At 39.0% G+C, this 20,000-nt stretch overlaps 1 protein-coding gene across 1 annotated transcript in view; it reads right to left on the reverse strand.

Annotated features, from left to right (window-relative positions):
• LOC143027987 (uncharacterized) overlaps positions 1-1,028 on the reverse strand; it is a 20,889-nt gene extending 19,861 nt beyond the window's left edge. Inside the window, exons 1-2 of the mRNA XM_076189629.1 lie at positions 619-1,028; positions 253-375 (exon numbers count right to left, since the gene is read on the reverse strand). Coding sequence (XP_076045744.1) covers positions 253-375; positions 619-667 — 172 coding nt within the window. The 5' untranslated portion in view covers positions 668-1,028. The remainder of the gene's footprint in view (positions 1-252; positions 376-618) is intronic.
• Between the last annotated feature and the right edge of the window lie 18,972 nt (positions 1,029-20,000).

Consider the following 20,000-nt stretch of genomic DNA (forward strand, 5'->3'; position numbering starts at 1 on the left):
ACACACACACACACACACACACACACACACACACACACACACACACACACACACACACACACACACACACACACACACACACACACATGAACAAAAAATACATGAACATATAACAACACAAGAATGACTACAGAAACACCAAACGTGAGATAAAAAAAAAAATAGAGAACTGAATGCATGAAAGGGATGCACGTCACGACCACATCCATCCGAGTACCACGTAGGACAACATGACGTCACAGCAGCACGTACGTTGGCAGGAAAACTCGTCTTCGCCGTGTGAGCAGTCGTCGACGCTATCGCAGACCTTAGACTCCGGGATGCAGACGCCGTTGTAGCACGTAAACTGCCCGATGTTGCAGTGGCCTGCAACAGCTGAAGGAGGCTGGTGTATTAGATGTATGTATACACACACACACACACACACACACACACACACACACACACACACACACACACACACACACACACACACACACACACACACACACACACACACACACACACACACACACACACACGGACGTACGCACACAAATGCATATATACAGTATATGCATATATAAATTCACCAAACACATTTTCTGTCATTTTCAGTAAAGTAGTGAGTGAACCCACCAAGGACGGAGGGCAGGAAAAGGGCCACCAAAGCGTAGGGGACCCTCATGGTGATCTTTGCTGTGTGTCCTTCAAAGTCCAAGAAGGAAAAGAAGAAGAAGAAGAAGATAAAGACGAAGAAGAGAGGAAGGAGAAGGAGAGGAAGTCCAAGGAGAAGAAGAAGAAGAGGAAGGAGATGAAGATGAAGAAGATGACGAAGAAGAAGAAGAAGAAGAAGCTGATGAAGAAGATGAAGGAGCTATCCGCTCGCGAGTACGATATACTCCTGAGGACACTTGTCCTTCTGGTCGAAGAAAGAGAGAGTCTGTACTTAGCTATAGCCTCTTCTGTTCTTCTTTGGGACCGAAGTTCTTCTCTTCGATGTTGGAGAGCAAGTGGCACACTAACGAACTGTCCACGCTAGGTTGTTCCTTCCTGGGACACGTGGTATCTCACGGGAGAAGAAGGGCGCTGATTGGTCAGCGCTTATCTCTGATGGAATTCCTTCCTGAGAACTTAAAAGAGTTTCCAGGTCATCTGAAGGGCAATCGTGAGAATGTGCCGACAAAGGTGAAAGTGATTTTTTTTTTTTATTGATAAAGCTAAAGAAAATCTTCTTTTGAATGTCAAAAAAAGGTGTCTGCTGTATTGTTGTCGTCGTTATGGGGTACAATTTACCAGCGATTCTAGCATTATAGACAATCTGGCGCCGCTGTCTTTGTTAAGTAGTTGCGTGTTTGATAAAGCCATTAAATGGGTTGAAGGCTTTAAACGTGATCAAATTTTCTGGCGGTGGCAATATATATACTGTATATCTGTTCACTGAATGGGTACCAGTGAACAGATTTACATTTATCAACCACAATTCGCTTTAATTCTAAACCATCAACATCGAGAAACTCGAGGAGGCATACATGCAGAAATTGAAACGTAGTACAGCCAAGGACTCGAACCTGTGGTAGCACGTAACAAGTAAAAGTGACTTAACCGATATGTATGTATATATATATATATAATATATATATATATATATATATATATGGAGTTCCCATTACTGCATGGTTCAGGGGTATAAAAACAAATGTAGTCGGTCATTCTCGGAATGGGGAATTACGCTCCTGGTGTCCGCACGGAGAGCCCACCAGGGGACCACCCCGGGATTGGCTCGACGCTCTGGTGTCTGGATACACAACTACAGCAATCCCTCCCTTATCCGAACTGACGATCCGATCCGCCAATATCCGAACGAAGAGAGTATTCGAATACTTCTTCGTATCCGAACATCCAGTGACGGATAGATAATTGGATGAAAATAGAGATAGGATATTTTACTGTAACAACTTGTGTTTATGCATACGCGCATATACAAACTCATCTCTCTCTCTCTCTCTCTCTCTCTCTCTCTCTCTCTCTCTCTCTCTCACTCTCACTCTCTCTCTCTCTCTCTCTCTCTCTCTCTCTCTCTCTCTCTCTCTCTCTCTCTCTCTCTCTCTCTCTCTCTCTCTCACTCTCTCTCTCTCTCTCTCTCTTTATCATACACACGCACATGCACACACACACGTATATATCTACATACATACATACATACATACATACATACATACATACATACATACATACATACATACATACATACATACATAAATACATACATACATAAATACATACATACATACATAAATACATGCATTTATACATACATACATACATACATACCATACATACATACATACATAAATACATACATACATACATACATACATACATACATACATACATACATACATACATACATACATACATACATACATACATACATACATACATACATACATACATACATACATACATACATACACACATACATACATACATACGCAAAGTAGACCACTTGGAAAAAGAAACTAACGAAGCAGAGCGCTTTCGTATATTACATACAGTGCAAAAAGTAGTTGTGTGTCTGGATGTAATATACGAAAGCGCTCTGCTTCGTTAGTTTCTTTTTTCCAAATGGTCTACTTTACATAAGTGAACACACGTACCCGTGTTCTTATTAGCATACATACATGCACATACATACATACATACATACATACATACATACATACATACATACATACATACATACATACATACATACATACATACATACATACATACATACATATATACATACACGCAAAAAGAAAAGGATGAATAGATAAATAATCAGTTGGACTTTATAACCTTTTCAAATGCGCACATCAAGACAAGGCGTGTGTTCCCACGAATCTGAAAAAGAAAAAGAAAAAAAATGGAGAGAGCAATGTGACGGTTCCCAGGTTAAATAAAAATGTTTTTTGTTTTGTCATGGTCTTCGTGCTATCTCCAGGAAGCTTTGTGGTGTTTCTCCAACAAAAATTCACATTAATTTTGCGAAGATTACAAACTAAAGAGTTCTCCGTGTCTTTAGGAAATCGATATTTAAGTAGTAAACATTCCTAGCTTGTGTTGATCTGAGATTGATTTATTTGTCCGTTTTATATTTAGAAAAAAGAATTATAAAGAGATTCTACCTCGCAGTAAACAAAGTTCATGAAATTAATAAATAACTACCACGTCAGAACAAACAACTAAGTTCGGTTTTTAAAAAATATTTACTCCCTTCTGACGTCATGTCAGATAGACTAGTTGCCAATTCTTCTCATATTTTCTTTGACATTTAACATCTGTTCTACTTCTTACTATTATTATTAAGTTTTGGAATGAAGAAATTCTTCTTAACCGGAAGACGAAGAGATCAGAACTAATTTTTTTTTTGAGTATTATTCCAATAATGAACGTTTAACTTGAAACACTCAAAATGTCTGACGTTGCCATATGGTTATCAAATATTTATTTTTCTTCGTCTTCATTATCAGCTATTATTTGGGGCCCCTAGATAAGAATAGAAATGAAAATAGATAATAAGAAAATGCAAATAAATAAATGGATGAATAAGCAAATAAATAAATAGACAAATAAATTAATATATAAATAAATAAAGGGGTAAATAAATTAATAAAACAAATAAACACAACAAAACAAAACAAAATAGAAGAAAACAAAACAAAACACATTTGTACAGAAATAAAACGACACCTAAATTATAAAACAATAATTAATTACCCCTCAATGACAGCTCGATGTAGGAAAATCTCTTTACAGTAGTCCAAAACGACGACGTGACGTCATCGGCGTCTGTTTGTCCGAGAGGGCGAGATGTTCCTTGAGATCAAATGTCTCCAAATGGGTTGAGGTTCAGGTGTCACCCAAAGCTACACTCTCCTCGCAGCTGGTTCGGTCACAGATGGTGTGGCAGAAACAATTAGTGTGGGAACAGAGGAGGCTTCATAGTGGGAACATAGCAAATGCATCTTGTAATTGTTTGTTGCCAAATATTTATGCTACATGTGTACATAGATGTTTGTATATATGTATTATTGTATATGTATATGTATATGTATATGTATATGTATATGTATATGTATATGAAAAGAGAAAAAGAGAAAAAGAGAAAGAGAGAAAGAAAGAGAAAGAGAGCGAGAAAGATACAGAGAGAGTAAAAGAAAGAAAATGAGAAAGAGAAAGAAACAGAAAATTAGAGATAGAGAGAAATGGAGTAAGGAAGACAGAGAGAGAAAGAGAGAGAAAAAAAATAGAGAAAGAGAGAAAGAAAGCCTTCTGGTTCGTCCAAGCCACACAGATTGAAGACAGGAATGGGGGGGGGGAGGTAATATACAAACAGTTAATCTGTGTCAGAAAAATGCTCTGATCTACAAAACCGAACAAAACGATGGAAAGAAAAAATAATATTTGATATATCTAGGAATTCTGTTCCAACAATAAATTTAAAATGTAAAAACAAAATGAAGTGTAACTGGTAAAATTCCAAAATCACGCAAGCAGTGTTATCTAACATGAAATTTCCGTTGTCCAATAGCTCCTAACATAACATAACATAACATAACATAACATAATTATAATCTTTCTATTCCATACAAAAAATAACCTTTGAAATGCAAAAATGACAGAAACGAAAAATGTGTTTGCGTGATACTGGAATAATACCGGATATTGAACACTAAGAATGTCGAGACGAAACGATTTCTGAGCAATTATTATTATCATTATTTTCAATCATTTAATGTTTGTTAAAGAAAACTTTAATCAATTTTAGAAAACTTACTATTTTATGGGTGACTTTATTATAATGAATGATTTATCTATCACTCTATCTTGTGTTCATTTAATTAATTTTGACGAAATATCAATCTAGTAGAAAGTCGTTGTAATTTGAATTGAAGCCTTAGGAAAATTATGACGACTCAATGAAGTTAACAATTTTATTAGAAGTAAAACAGTGGTGGATTAAGGATCAAAATAGGGGTGTGCTAACTTGAATTTTGTAAATGGAAATGACCTTTTAGGGGGGCGCTTACCTGAATTTTGTAAACATAGATAGCGCTTTTAAACAGATGAACTCTGTATCACAAATAAGACGATTTTGAATGCAAATCGAAGGGTATGGTCTCATTTGATTTAGTTTCTTTAAAAAAATTGGGCAAAAGTAATACTTAATCTTACATTTTTAAATATTACCCTCAATGATGAGTTGGATATCCCTCCAATTATTCTCACTGAACTGTTTTATCAAATGCTGGGAGAATTAGTATTTTGATCGATTAATTATTTAAATTTTTGAAGATACTGGATCTAGGTAAATAAATCATTGGTAGAGGAAAGAGAACTAATGAATTGTAGTTCAATATAATACTTAAATAATTACCACACTTTCTCGGTCGGTTGGTCTCTCTCTCTCTCTCTCTCTCTCTCTCTCCCTTTCTCTCTCTCTCTCTCTCTCTCTCCCTTTCTCTCTCTCTCCCCCCCCTCTCTCTCTCTCTCTCTCTGTCTCTCCCTCCCTTTCTCTCTCTCTCTCTCTCTCTCTCTCTCTCCCTTTCTCTCTCTCTCTCTCTCTCTCTCTCTCTCTGTCTCTCCCTCCCTTTCTCTCTCTCTCTCTCTCTCTCTCTCTCCCTTTCTCTCTCTCTCTCTCTCTCTCTCTCTCTCTCTCTCTCTCTCTCTCTCTTTGTCAAGTGAATTCTAGCTTAATCTAGATTATGACCAATGGGCTACTCTGACGAAACATACTCAAGAATGTTAATGTTTTACTCACATTCTTTCTGAAGTGCTTAGGGTAATGTATGGATTATTTGTAGTCCGTAGCGTATGTATGGTCATTACAATATCATAGAGCGTTGTGTGGATTTTTTGTTTTTTTAATTATTTCAGCGCTGAGTCCCCGTGCTCAGTCAGTACTCGAAACTCAGGATATATGGGCATGTGGCTTGTTTTCTCTGATGTCGACCCCGCTTACAGGACCATCTCCGTAAGAGACAAACCTCGATGGAGGAGACGAAGAAGGGGACGTCCGCAGAAAAACTCGTGTCTGGGAGAAGTTGATGGAGTCTGTCGAGATTTTCTTAGAGTGGGATGGGTGTCTGCATGGGAGCTTGCCCGGAAAGACCGTGGGGGGACTGGCGTCGCCGTGTGAGTGAAGTAACGCGCCCCCTGGCGTACGACACCCCCCGCAATGGATGATGACAACTCAGTGAAGAGTGTAAACTGGGTCTTCAATCTTTTCGGTTTACCAAGAACGGCCCCTTGTGTCTTCGAGGACGGCGAGAAGAACTTCGACAAGCGCATAGTCTCCGAATAGCATAAACTTCCTGTAGATGTCACCAAGGTCTAAATATACAGGTCTGACCGTTTGAATTATTGTGCGCAGCTTCTGACGTCATTAGGCTGGGTCCGTTTTCTCTTTGTGAAACACTGAAGAAAACTGTGAAACGCCAAGGAAGACAGGAACTATAATATTTTATATATTATATATATATTATATATCATATATATTATATATTCATATATATAGACAGGAACTATAATATTTTATATATATTTTATATAATATTTGTCAGTATATAACTAATTGCGTGGAGCGGTGCGAGCGAATGTAACAACATTCCCGAACGACGCGCCAGCTTCAACTGACAGCTATAGGGCCCGCGAACCCCACTTTGAACAGCCAGGTGACGTTCACGGGCCCGCTGCGCCAACTCCCTCGAAATTCGGTCGGAAGTGGTTAGACCTTATATTCTTAGATCTTGGATGTCACCATCGAGGCAATATTGTGTAACGTCTGCCAACTCGTTTACTTTTTATTTATTTACATACTTATGTATGTTCATCTGTTTATCAATCTTATTCTATTTCTAGTTCATCTTGCATCCGACTTTGTGTCGTTTTCGATTCATACAGCAAAAGTGTTTTGTTGTATTTGAAACATCTGCTGTTCTATATCTTTGTTGTATTTCATTCGTTAACCACTGTTGGTAAACCAGTTCTTGCCTATTTCCTTCTTAAACCTAAACTTGTACACTTTCCATAAGCAGAGCCGGTCCGTAAGAGGGCTGCTCACTCGAAATTGGTCGTCGTCACCGAGGTGTTCTCTCTCTCTCCTGCCCAGGGACTCTACTACCGACCGTGAGGATTGTGAACTAAGGGCTTCCCCCACCACCATCACCATCACCATCACCATCACCATCACCATCACCATCACCATCACCATCACCATCACCATCACCATCACCATCACCATCACCATCACCATCACCATCACCATCACCATCACCATCACCATCACCATCACCATCTCCATCACCATCACCATCACCATCACCATCACCATCACCATCACCATCACCGGTTCGTGACCTCAGCTCAGTCCGCTCGTGACCTCAGCTCAGTCCACTCGTGACCTCAGCTAGAGACCTTGTTTTTCTGCACAGACACCAGCTAGCGAATACCTGTGAAATTTATATCTCCGAATAGTGTTAAGTGATTGTGTTGTGTTTTTGTGATTGTATACGTATAGCGCTATACAGTTACAGATATAAGATAAAGTGTAGATAAAGTGTAGTGTTCTGTTTAAATTCAAAACAGTTTTCTGTTACTGTACTCCAAAGGTAGGAGAAATAGTATAAGGTAAGCAGAGTAAGCTTCGCGTATTTAGTTTATTAGAGACCGCTTTGATTTGTTGTTGTTGTTGATTTGCATTTTCTCTTTGCCGTTTTTATTACTAAAGGGGGAGCGAAATGGCTTGTGAAGGTTGCGTGAACCTAGAGGTCCGTCTCAGGATGTGTGAGGAGGAAATTCGTCTTCTCAGGAGTGCGCTCCGTGAGAAGAGTGAACCCTCCCCACAACCCAAAGAGCGTTCCACTTCTTCCCCTACTGTCACTGCCATGAGCGAGTGGCGCTCCGTGGGGTCCCGTTTGTCGAGCCCGCGTTCGGTGGACGTGTGCCCTGTGGAGCAACCGCTGGCTCTAGCCAATCGTTTTGCTCTACTGGAGGATGAAGTGGCTGAAAACCAGGAGTTCTTGGTGGTGGGGGACTCCATGGTGCGAGGCTATGACGACATCCTGCAGCGGAAGACTAAGCGACGTTGCAAGCTTGTATGTCAACCGGGCCGTGGGATCGTCGATTGTACCCGGTCCATCAGGGAGCAAGGACGAAAGAACACGGTTACGATTGTTCATACGGGAAGTAACGATGTAGGTAGGGTGAGATCAGAGGAGCTTGTTCGGAATTACAAGGTCCTCCTTCAGGAGATGAAGGAACGTGGGAGCCGTCACGTAGTCTGTGGGATCCTCCCGAGGATCTACGCAGGTTCGTGTTGGAACAGTAGAGCCATAGGGATCAATGATAGGATATCGCAGTTGTGTACACAATTGGGATACCACTTTCTTGATCCTTGGTATCTCTTTTCTAGGCGCCATGACCTTTACGCTTCTGATGGGATCCACCTTACCCGCAGAGGCAAAGATGTTCTTACAAACCTCATTGTGGGAGTTTGTAATGAATTAGCTCCTTTTTTAGGGTAGAAGCTCAAAGGGAAGGGGAAATAGAATGTACTTGGGAAAACAGTGTAGAGTATAGCATTAATGTAGAACAATGTGCCAGTATAGGACAAAATATAATTTTAGGATATAATGTCGCTAGAGGACGAAATGTCACATTAGGATGTAATGTCATAGGACAAAATGTCACAATGGGATGTAATGACAGTGGAGGACAAAAGATCACGATGGGAAGTAATGATAGTGGAGAACAAAATATCACGATAGGATGTAATGATAATGGCGGAGAAAATATCACGATAGGATATAATGTCAGTAAAGGACAAAATATAATTTTAGGAAGGGATACCGGAGAGAATGTCCATGAAGGCCAAAATATCATGATAGGATGTAATGACAGTGGATACAATGTCGCTAGAGGACGAAATGTCACATTAGGATGTAATGTCATAGGACAAAATGTCACAATGGGATGTAATGACAGTGGAGGACAAAAGATCACGATGAGAAGTAATGATAGTGGAGAACTAAATATCACGATAGGATGTAATGATAATGGAGGAGAAAATATCACGGTAGGATATAATGTCAGTGAAGGACAAAATATAACTTTAGGAAGGGATACCGGACAGAATGTCAATGAAGGCCAAAATATCACGATAGGATGTAATGCCAGTGGAAGACAAAAGATCACGATGGGATGTAATTATAATGGAGGAAAAAATATCACGGTAGGATATAATGTCACTGGAGGACAAAATATAATTTTAGAAAGGGATGCCGGACATAATGTCACTGAACGACGGGAGGCCGGCGTGAATCACGGTGACGTAGGGGGACAAAATGTACAAAAGAGATCGGATGACCGTGATCGACCAGATGTCCGTGATGGGGGAAATGTTAATTTTGATAGGAGAAATGTTAATGAGGCATTGAACGTCAATGAAGGACCAAATAATAATATAGAGCAAGGTATAAATGAAAAACAAAATGGTAATGTAAGATATGATATTGAAATTCAAAATGTGTCAAAAAGAAATAATCACGAGTTTCTTAAAACCATGTACTTTAATGCTCGTAGTATTAGAAACAAATTTCAAGAAATACAGGCGTATGTCAAAAGCGAAAATCTCGATATGATAGGAATAACTGAGACATGGTTAAACGGTACAGAGTTCGAAGCTGAATTTAATATTGCGGGATTTAAACACTTTCATCAGGATAGAAACCACAAGAAAGGTGGGGGTGTTCTATTGTACGTTAAAAACAATGTTCATGCTTGTGTTTTAGAGAAAGTGAAACATGATGCATATGATAGTTTGTGGGTTGAGTTAACCCAAACAAATGGACAAAAAATGAATATAGGTGTAATATATAGGCCAAAGACATTATCATTAGCAGACGACAAACTGTTATTTCAAGAACTGTCTAGTTTCTGCAACCGGGATTTATTGATAATGGGTGATTTCAATTTTACTGACATTGATTGGATGACCCTTGAACATGGCCATATAGGTAGTCGCTTGTTTGATTTTCTTGGTGACAATTACTTAATTCAGCATGTAAAAGAGCCCACAAGATATGGAAACTTACTCGATCTTCTGATCACTAGCCGCGAAAGCATGGTAACTGATGTAGAAGTCGGTGAATCTGTTGCAAATAGCGATCACAACCTAGTTAGATTCAAACTCCTAAACAATTTTAGAATAGATACTTGTGTTTCTAAAATACCCGATTTCAGTAAAGCTCAGTTCATAGAACTACGTCAGGAGCTTCAGCTTACAGATTGGGAGGCAAAATTAAACGAAAGACCTGTAGATCAGATGTGGGAAATATTTCAAAATACGCTCACTAAGATGATTCAAACTTACATTCCTTTTAAGGATAGACGTCCCCCAAATCAGGCTCGCCCAAAGTGGCTCGACAAAGAAACTGAAAAAAGTATTGCTAAAAAGAGACAGGCTTATAAGAAATATAAGTGCTCGGGTGCATCTAATGACTATGAAAGTTATGTATCAATACAGAGAAATTTAAAAAAGACAATAAGAAAAAGAAAACGACAATACGAAATGAACATCGCTGATAAATCCAAAGAGAATCCCAAAGAATTCTATAGTTACATTAGAGATAAAAAGGTTATTAGGAATCACATTGGTCCACTATTATCTGCTGACGGTCAACTTGAATATTTAAATGTGTAATATTTTAAACAATTGTTTTAGTTCGGTATTCGTAAACGAAACATCTCAAAGTGAACTCCAAACTGAAACCTGTGAAAAGTCTAGGGTAAACTTACTCGGTACGGTAAATATAACAAAAGAAAAAATTAAAAGGTGTATAGACAAACTCAAAGTTAATAAAACACCAGGGCCTGACGGTTGGCATCCAAGAATCTTAAAGGAAATGAAAAATGAGATTGTTGTTCCATTAGAAATTATTTTCAAGAAATCCATCATATCCGGAGATGTCCCAAGAGAATGGAAGCTAGCTAACGTTACTCCCATATTCAAAAAAGGTGACAAAAAGAAACCAAATAACTATAGGCCTATAAGTTTGACTTCAATCGTAGGAAAAATAATGGAAACTATCATCAGAGATGCTATCGAACATCATTTAGAAAGTAACCGTTTGATAAATGATAGCCAGCATGGTTTCAGACGGAAACGTTCTTGCGTGACTAACTTACTCGAATTCTACAACACAGTTATCTCGAATTATGACAAAAGAAACAATATAGATTTAGTATATCTAGACTTTGCAAAAGCTTTTGATACCGTCCCACACGAAAGACTACTTACTAAATTAGCTTTGCATGGAATAAGTGGTAGCCTATTAGGTTGGACTAGTAATTGGTTGAATGATCGAAAACAGAGAGTTGTTTTAAATGGAAAAACTTCTGGATGGAAAAGTGTTGCAAGTGGAGTTCCTCAGGGTTCCGTTCTTGGGCCACTTCTATTCATAGTATATATAAATGATATAGACCATGGACTAAAATCTACTGTTTCCAAATTTGCTGATGATACAAAACTGTGCGGAGTGGCAAATGATCACTCAAACCAATTAGATATTCAAGAAGATTTAGATAAATTACAGCAATGGTCTGAAAAGTGGCTAATGAAATTTAACACAAGTAAATGCAAGGTAATGCACATAGGTAAAAATAACAGTAAGTACGATTACAAGTTATTTGGAAATTCGTTAACAAAAGTGGATAGTGAAAAAGATCTCGGCGTAATTATCAGTAACGACCTCAAAACATCCAAGCAGTGTATTTCAGCCTCTGAGAAAGCAAATAAGATTCTAGGACTGATTGCGCGATCTTTTGATTTCAAAAGTCCATCACTCATTAATAAGCTATATAAATCGTTAGTTCGTCCACATTTGGAATATGCTGTTTCCGTATGGTCACCGAATCTCATTAAAGACATTGACAGATTGGAAAAAGTACAACGGCGAGCCACAAAACTGATTCCAAATATAAAAAATAAATCATACGAAAATCGACTAAAACATATGAATCTGTTTTCCCTAAAAAAGCGTAGACTCAGAGGTGACTTGATACAAGTCTTTAAAATTCTAAAGGGAATTGACAACATCAAAAGTGACAAAATTTTTACATTGAATGAGAATCAGACAAGAAACAATGGTCTTAAACTCTCCGGAAATAGATTCAATTTGGAAGTAGGTAGAAACAACTTTGCCAACCGTGTAGTTAATGAATGGAATAAACTTCCTGCACAGGTAGTGCAATGTAGTTCAGTTCGAAGCTTTAAGAATCATTTAGATAAATACCTAAGTAAGATGCTGTAATGATTATAATTGATCTTATATTATTTGTTTTTGTTTTGTTATCATTTGTCTGTCTGATTTTTATTTATCATTAGTTATATGTCAATTTATTATTATTTACTATTTACCTGTTTGTTTATTATTTAACTATACCTATGCATTTATGTATTCTATTTGTTATTTATAGTATTATAGTTTTTATTTATTATTTTATTATTAGTATGATTTTTTTTTCGCATCCGACCTAGATATGGATCAAAAGGTCTCCTGTCGGCATGCTCCGCCTTTGTAATCCTTTGTAACTTGTAACGGGAAATAATGAAGCTGTTGTTTTGATAACTGGACGAAATTTTTAACAGCGACTCAATACTCGTAATACTCTTGGTCTCAGTCACTGGCTCACACTTGGCACCAAATTCCTTGGTAGAGGTCGACCTCAGGGGGGTACCACGAGGAGGAGGTGAGGCATATGTCGTGAGCCATCCTGCCAAATCAACCTTGGTGCGTGCCTCTCTCTCTCTCTCTCTCTCTCTCTCTCTCTCTCTCTCTCTCTCTCTCTCTCTCTCTCTTATTTCTCATCAATGTGCTATTTGATCTTTGCTATTCTGTATATATTAAGAGGAGCTGTATATTACAATTAGCATCACTTTTTAGGATTATAACAATGATTTGAATTAATTCTATGACACGTGGCAACAGCGCTTTTTCCTCCCATGGTGCCACGCCGAGGGGTCTCTGGGTGATTGGTAGTCAATTTGGCAACGTCGCACTCGGGGGGGGGGGGACTCCCGCTTCTGCCTCACCTTGAACGGACTCCTTGAAGCGCAAGGACTATAGTCCTCTTCGAGGAAGGAAGCTATGTAGGAAGGCCTAGTCCCACTTAGCCAGAGCATTTGGAGTGTCTATACGGTATCCTTGGCAGTGCAGAAACTGATCTTATTGTTAACCCGCGTGAGATTTTCCATTAGGATAGAAACGCCGGTAAACTATAGTCCGTAACGTTAGCAAATCGCTTGTTTGCGAAAACGTCGTCATAACTCAAAAAAATGAATTTTTGAGTTATCTATACAGACATATTCATCTTCAAACACGGATTTTTTTGGTAACAGTGTCATATCTGTAGCTCAAAAATTGACCGCTAGGGAGTGCTAAATGTCCCAACGACATAACCTTACATGTTCCAATTTGTTCCAACAAATATTTTAGACTTAGTAAAGATTATGATTGTTTCAACGTCTATAAACTTTAGAGGCGTATTTGATGCTCCAAAAAATGCTCCACCTATGGTGTTTGAGGGCTTTTTATAATATTGAGAGCGTTTTGAAACTTTAAAATGCCTCTCCTGAAAAATTCGATATTTTGAGTTATGACGACGTTTTCGCAAACAAGCGAAATGTGATTTTGGAGCAGCCCAAGTTTCGTGTCTCGGATTTAAGGTTTGGAAGTTTCCGAATTTGTCCTTTTGATGCCAAGAAACACAAAACTGACAGGGCTTTCCTCCATGTGTGTTAATATCTCTTTGCGGATTCTATAGAAAATCTCGCAGAAGTAGTAGATCCTCTGAATGACTGACAGAGGATTACAAAGGGAGATCATACCGCCAGGAGACCTTTTGGTCCATAACTTCCTGAGGAAGGATCTATCGGTTGTATAGACCTACCCCTCTTTGAGGAGGCCTTTCGCAACCTGAAGGCTCCTGGCTATGCACCCTCCCTCCACCTTCAGACGAAGTTCAGAGACCATGGGGGTTGGCGCAGCTCTTCTTCAGGAGCACGGGGGTGTGGGGGTTGTGTGTGTGGGGGGGTTCTATGCCCTCACGTCATCAAGAAATTCACAAGCCCCAAAAGGAAACTAGTCTACAATTGACCCAAGAACTCAGGTCATACGAAGAGAAAGGAGGAAAGTAGATATCCAAGGAAGTATTTGGAATGGCAGTCTAGAGCAGTGGTTCTTAACCTTTTTTGGCAGCGACCCAAAATTTTGCACAAATCAAGCATCGCGACCCAAAATTTTGCACAAATTAAGCATCGCGATCCAAGCCTACAAATAAATTTTCTGCTTTGGAGTTTTTATTTAATCATGGTCTGCTTAGAATCCTAAAACTAGGCATCATGTATTTTAATTATTACAGTATATAATTATAATATATTTGTAGTGGGAAGATAAATATTTTCTGCAAACCCTTAGCGACCCAATAAAATGGCTTGGCGACCCAAATTTGGGTCGCGACCCAGGGGTTAAGAAACACTGGTCTAGAGGAAGGAGGCCGGTTGGAGGACCCAGGAAAAGGTGGATGGACTATGTGGAAAAGAACTTGGAAGGAAGTAACTTAACGTTGGAAGAAGTAAACGAACAAGAAATTGACGAAGATCGAAATGAGTGGAGGCGTCTGATGACGAGGCCGACGACTGACAGTTGAAATCAAGTACTGTAGGAGAGAGGGCAAACGCAGAGTATGGGATCCAATATATTTGACGTTTCAGAAGAAGCCCTGCTGGGCGAAACGTCAAATATATTGGATCCCATACTCTGCGTTTGCCCTCTCTCCTACAGTGCTGTTGCAGTCGTTGCTGCTTTTACTCATCTGAAATAAAGTATCTGGCGTCTGATGAGAAAGGTGAGAACTCAGACACTTGGAGTCTTACATCGGCCACGACCTTCCTCGGGAAGACGGTAAATCTTAAAGGCTCGCTAAGTGGAGTCTAGTCCTTCCGGCCTTTCACAGGGTCTGGAAACGTCCTTGTCAGGGCCTTATCGCACGTGTGACCTTCTTATCCCTGACAGGGAGAGTTGCCACACCCTGTACCTACATGAGGATTCCATTCAGGGTACATGGGCCATGACCCATCGTCATCTCGTCCCTTGGATTACTAATCTATCGTGTAGGTTACTTCATCAAGTGCGAATTCAAGACTGCTATTATGAGCTTAGATTTATATATGAGTGAAAGATGGAAGGAGGAAACACGGGTCTTGATCCGATTATTGAGTTTATTCCTGACCGGTTTCGCTTCTGAAGAAGCTACTGGAAAGCGAAACCGGTCAGGAGTAAACTCAATAATTATTTGATCTGATTATAATCAGATCAAGACCTGTGTCTCCCCTTTCCACCTTTCTGATAATTGTCCCCAATGTCTCAACATATATATATATATATATATATATATATATATATATATATATATATATATATATACATATGTGTGTGTGTGTGTGTGTGTGTGTGTGTGTGTGTGTGTGTGTGTGTGTGTTTGTGTGTGTATGTGTGTGTGTGTGTGTACCTATATATGGTCCGTGAAAATAGTGTTCATTGTGGTCCCAGTGAAAAAGGACAAATTATATGAAACAGAAACGAAACCCAAAGGAATCATTTTCCTATTGGAATCGAATTCTCATCACTCCGTTTATTCGATTCGTCGCAAACTCGCCTTATCAGGAGGCTAGGACGGTTCCCCTTACAGAGGACTCGAGAGCGTGGACTTTTTTTTTTAACTATGCCCTTGGTCCAACTCGCTGGTGGCAGAGTTCGAACTGCCGTCACTTCAACCTACGCCGCAAGTAGCGACGCTCTAGCCCGCTCGGCCAGCGGTGCTTTGAGGTTTTCTCCTCTGTTTATCATTACACTTTTTTTTTTTTTTTTTTACATTAAAATGTTCCTTGACAAAAACAAATACCAATGGTTTTATAAAAGGTTATTTTTGTGCTCAGTCCCAATACTAGAATCTTAGATTGGCGCTGTAGCATCTAGTTTTGTATTCACCCCAATTTGAGACTTTTGTACATTCTTTGTACTTAGATATTGTAATCAGTTAGTTAAATATATATATACACATACTCGTGTTGAGATCGTCAGAAGAGGTTTTCTGTGTACAGGCTATGCAGTGAAAATAAGAATATTTCCTCATTAATTTTATAAATAAATAAAAAATCAATCTCTTTCTCGTGATGATTAAATAGAGTTTATTCAATATACTGACTTTGCTTTACCCAAATAACCAAGTCTGTTCTTTCCTGAGAGTCCTTGTTCCTTTATTAGATGTTTTTGTAGGTAAAGAAGCTTTATGCTTGTTCTTTTCAACTTTGTATTCCCGTATACGCGAGCTTCATTATACCCAGTCTTTTTGTACCTAAGTCTCTGTTTTTATGATTTACTGTTTGCTTTCTCTTGTTTCTATTGTGGTATTCCTTCCCTTGCGCTTTTTGTTTTTACTTGATCTTTGTTGTTGTTGCATTCGTCCTGACGTCAGAGCGACTCCGAATATATTAAAAAAAAAAAATGTTAACAAAACATAAAGATCAGGCAATACACACACACACATATATAGTACCCCCCTCTCTTTCTCTCTCTCCCTCTCTCTCTCTTTCTCTCTCTCTATCACACACACACACACACACACACACACACACACACACACACACACACACACACACACACACACACACACACACACACACACACACACACACACACACACACACACACACACAAATGTGTATATATTTACTTGTATATATGTACACACGCAGCTGCACTCATCTACATGAAAGCCTCCATCTCCCATCTTTCTTGTGTTGGCAAGGAATTGATCGCACAAGAAACAGTAAACAACATAATAGGTTTCTTTTATTTCTATCCATCGTCTAGCAGAGTGGGAATCGAGTAGGAAGAAATACATGACAAACACGTTTCACAGTTTTGACTTTAATAAGAACAATGCAGGTGGTAAAGGAATATCGACAGGGTGCGGCAACCTTATGGCTCTCCAGGGCACATAAGCAGCGCAGGTGTGGCGTAGGGAGGGGGCTTTAGGGGCTGGGGCTGGGGGCAGGGGGGCGTGGGGGGCTGGGTCTGGTCCTAGCGGGCTTAGGCCCAGGAAGCGCTATCATAGAATTGTAGAAAAATAGCATCTCCTGTCTTCCTGAACTTAAACTTGCGGTAATCCTTAAACACACAGTCATGAATGATAAGAAAGCAGTGAATATCTGTACTTACAACCGCAACTATACAAGACGTGGGTCTGTTTCTGTGTGTGTGTGTGTGTGTGTGTGTGTGTGTGTGTGTGTGTGTGTGTGTGTGTGTGTGTGTACGTATTTGTGTTATATGTGTATGTGTGGTTTTTGTATTTGAGTTCATATGTGTATGTGTATGTATTTGTGTGTGTGTGTGTTTATGTGTGTGTGTGTGTGTGTGTGTGTGTGTGTGTGTGTGTGTGTGTGTGTGTGTGTGTGTGTGTGTGTCCGAGGCTCTGGTTGCCTGCGTGGAAGAGCACATTGTTCTTCTTGTTCTTCTTCTTGTTCTTCATCATCTTCTGGAGTCCTCTTCATTTTGTTTCTCACTTCCCTTTGGAGTTTGACAACGTGGATCGAACTTAAAGAGGAGTGGAGGAGGGAGGGAGTAAAATATACTGCCTTGGGAGGAGTAGTTTTTTATATAATTTACCTTTAATCCTTCTTAACATTTTGATAAGATACCAAGGCTCACGCAACACAACAAGTGGAATGAATCCCGAAACCCCCATGGCAAGGTTATAATTAATTTATCACAGCCATTCCACCTACTTTCAGTTCTAATCTCCCTTTGTTTTAGAACTTAGTTGATGTGGTTTGTGATGCTTTGGGCGATTGTTGTTTTCTTTCATCAGGTTGGAAGGGGGTGGGGGAAAGGGGACAACCTGGCTAGCTAGCTAGCTAGCTAGCTAGCTAGCTTGCTGGTTGGCTAGATAGCTGGCCAACTAGAAAAACGCTAACTAGACAAAAAAAAGAAAAGAAAAATTCTCTTCCTCACATTCAACCAGACTTAGGCCCTCACACATTGATATATTTTTTTTTCATTTTTGTATATTTTTTTCTTTTAAGCACTGTACAAATGAGTTTTACGCATTTTCACCGCCTTCAGTATCGTCATTATCATCAGCTTAGTGATCATTATCATCATTGTCATTAGCAACATTATGATAATCCTTGTCACCATCTTCATTATCGCTATTGTGATGACTGTCATCATCATCATGATCATCATGATCATTATCGTTATGTTTATCATCACTATTATGATCATCATCATCATCATCATCATCATCATCACCATCATCATCATCGTCGTCGTCAGTAAAATATCAATAGCATTGTCATATGTTTCATCATCATCTTCATTATCACTTTTTTGACACGTATTATACAGAAATGTGTATAACGATTGGCTAATAAATTACAAAAAGAATTGGGTTATTGTAAATGCCTAACATGAACTTGAGATCAGGTAAAAAAAATCATATTTTGTTGATAGTAACTCTAAAGCACATAATAGTTGGTACACAGACTCATGGTATAATGCCCAAGAAACCCATCACAGGACCAGGTTACTTTTTCTTCAAACGCACATTAAACTCTTCCTTTTCCTTTTCTTCTTCGAGTCCAGCGGTCACTGAGGTAAACATGGAGATATATCAGTCGTTAGCATCCTTCTGCTAACCAAAATCAAGTTGCCATGGGCAACGGCGTCGAAATTCCTTCCAGAAATCCAATGAAAAATAATTGGACTTTTGTAGGATGCAGTATCAGTTATTGCACAAAAAACCATTGAATGTTATATATATATATTTATATATATGTATATATATAAAGTGTGACGCTTTAGCAGCAAGTCTTATTTTTTAAGAGACTCTTGGTAGTGATGAGTTTTTGGGCAAATCCATCTTAAGACATTCAAAGAGTCAAGCCTTATAGGGAAAGGTATTTACTGGCTTAGTGCCAGCCATAGAGGATACGATATGTTATGTTCTTCATTCAAGTTCTAAAGAACATTTCAGAACATTTTTTTCCTTAGTCTTACAAAATACCACAAATACATTATTTATCTACACACACACCAATAGGACAGACCAAACACAAGTAGTACAACATTCCAATAAGATTTTTTTTTTTCGTTTTTTTCCAAGTTCGCTTTGATTCTTTATTTTTTTTTCCTTCATGTAACTACTACGGCCCATGGGATTGCTATGGGTCCGTAGTTGTCCTGCCTGCAGTGCTTCTTCTATCACAGGATACCAGTACAATAAACGAGAATTTTACGATATTACTCCTTCTTCTATGTGCTGAAGCCATCTTTATCAATGACTAGATATTTGTAGGAACTTAGCTCTCTATAAAAGGGAGGGCAGTGGGGGGGAGGGGGGGAAGGGGTAGAGAGAATTTAGGGGGGGGACTTTATACAACTACACTTTCTACAACCGATTTTCTTACCAAAAAAAAAAAAAAAAAAAAAAAAATCAACCCCCTTTTATAATGTTAACATGCTTTACATATCTTTATTCTTTTCGACACCTTAAGATTCTAATCAGTTTAAGGAAAGATGTAACGGAAACCGGTTCTTGTCCGGTTTTTGGTCGAAAAGAATCTGGGATTGTGGAGAATAAGATATATAAAGGGGGGGGGACATCGTACGTCGGCGGATCAAGAAATTCCAGAGAAATTATTTGCTATTTATTATTATCATGAGATTATTTTGCTTCCGGAGAGGAAGATAGATTTCCCCCAGCCTTAATGAGATGGTGAAGTAGCGCAGGATTTCATTATGGAAGAAGGAAAAGAGGAGCAAGGACAGAGAAAGGAGAGAGAGAGGAAGAGACAAAAAGAGAGAAGGGGAGAGAGAGAAGGAGGATGAAGGAAGTAAAGAAGAGTCAAG

The sequence above is a fragment of the Oratosquilla oratoria genome, chromosome 9 (assembly GCF_046742065.1).
Source record: "Oratosquilla oratoria isolate Oo_2021 chromosome 9, ASM4674206v1, whole genome shotgun sequence".
Classification (NCBI taxonomy): Eukaryota; Metazoa; Arthropoda; class Malacostraca; order Stomatopoda; family Squillidae; genus Oratosquilla; species Oratosquilla oratoria.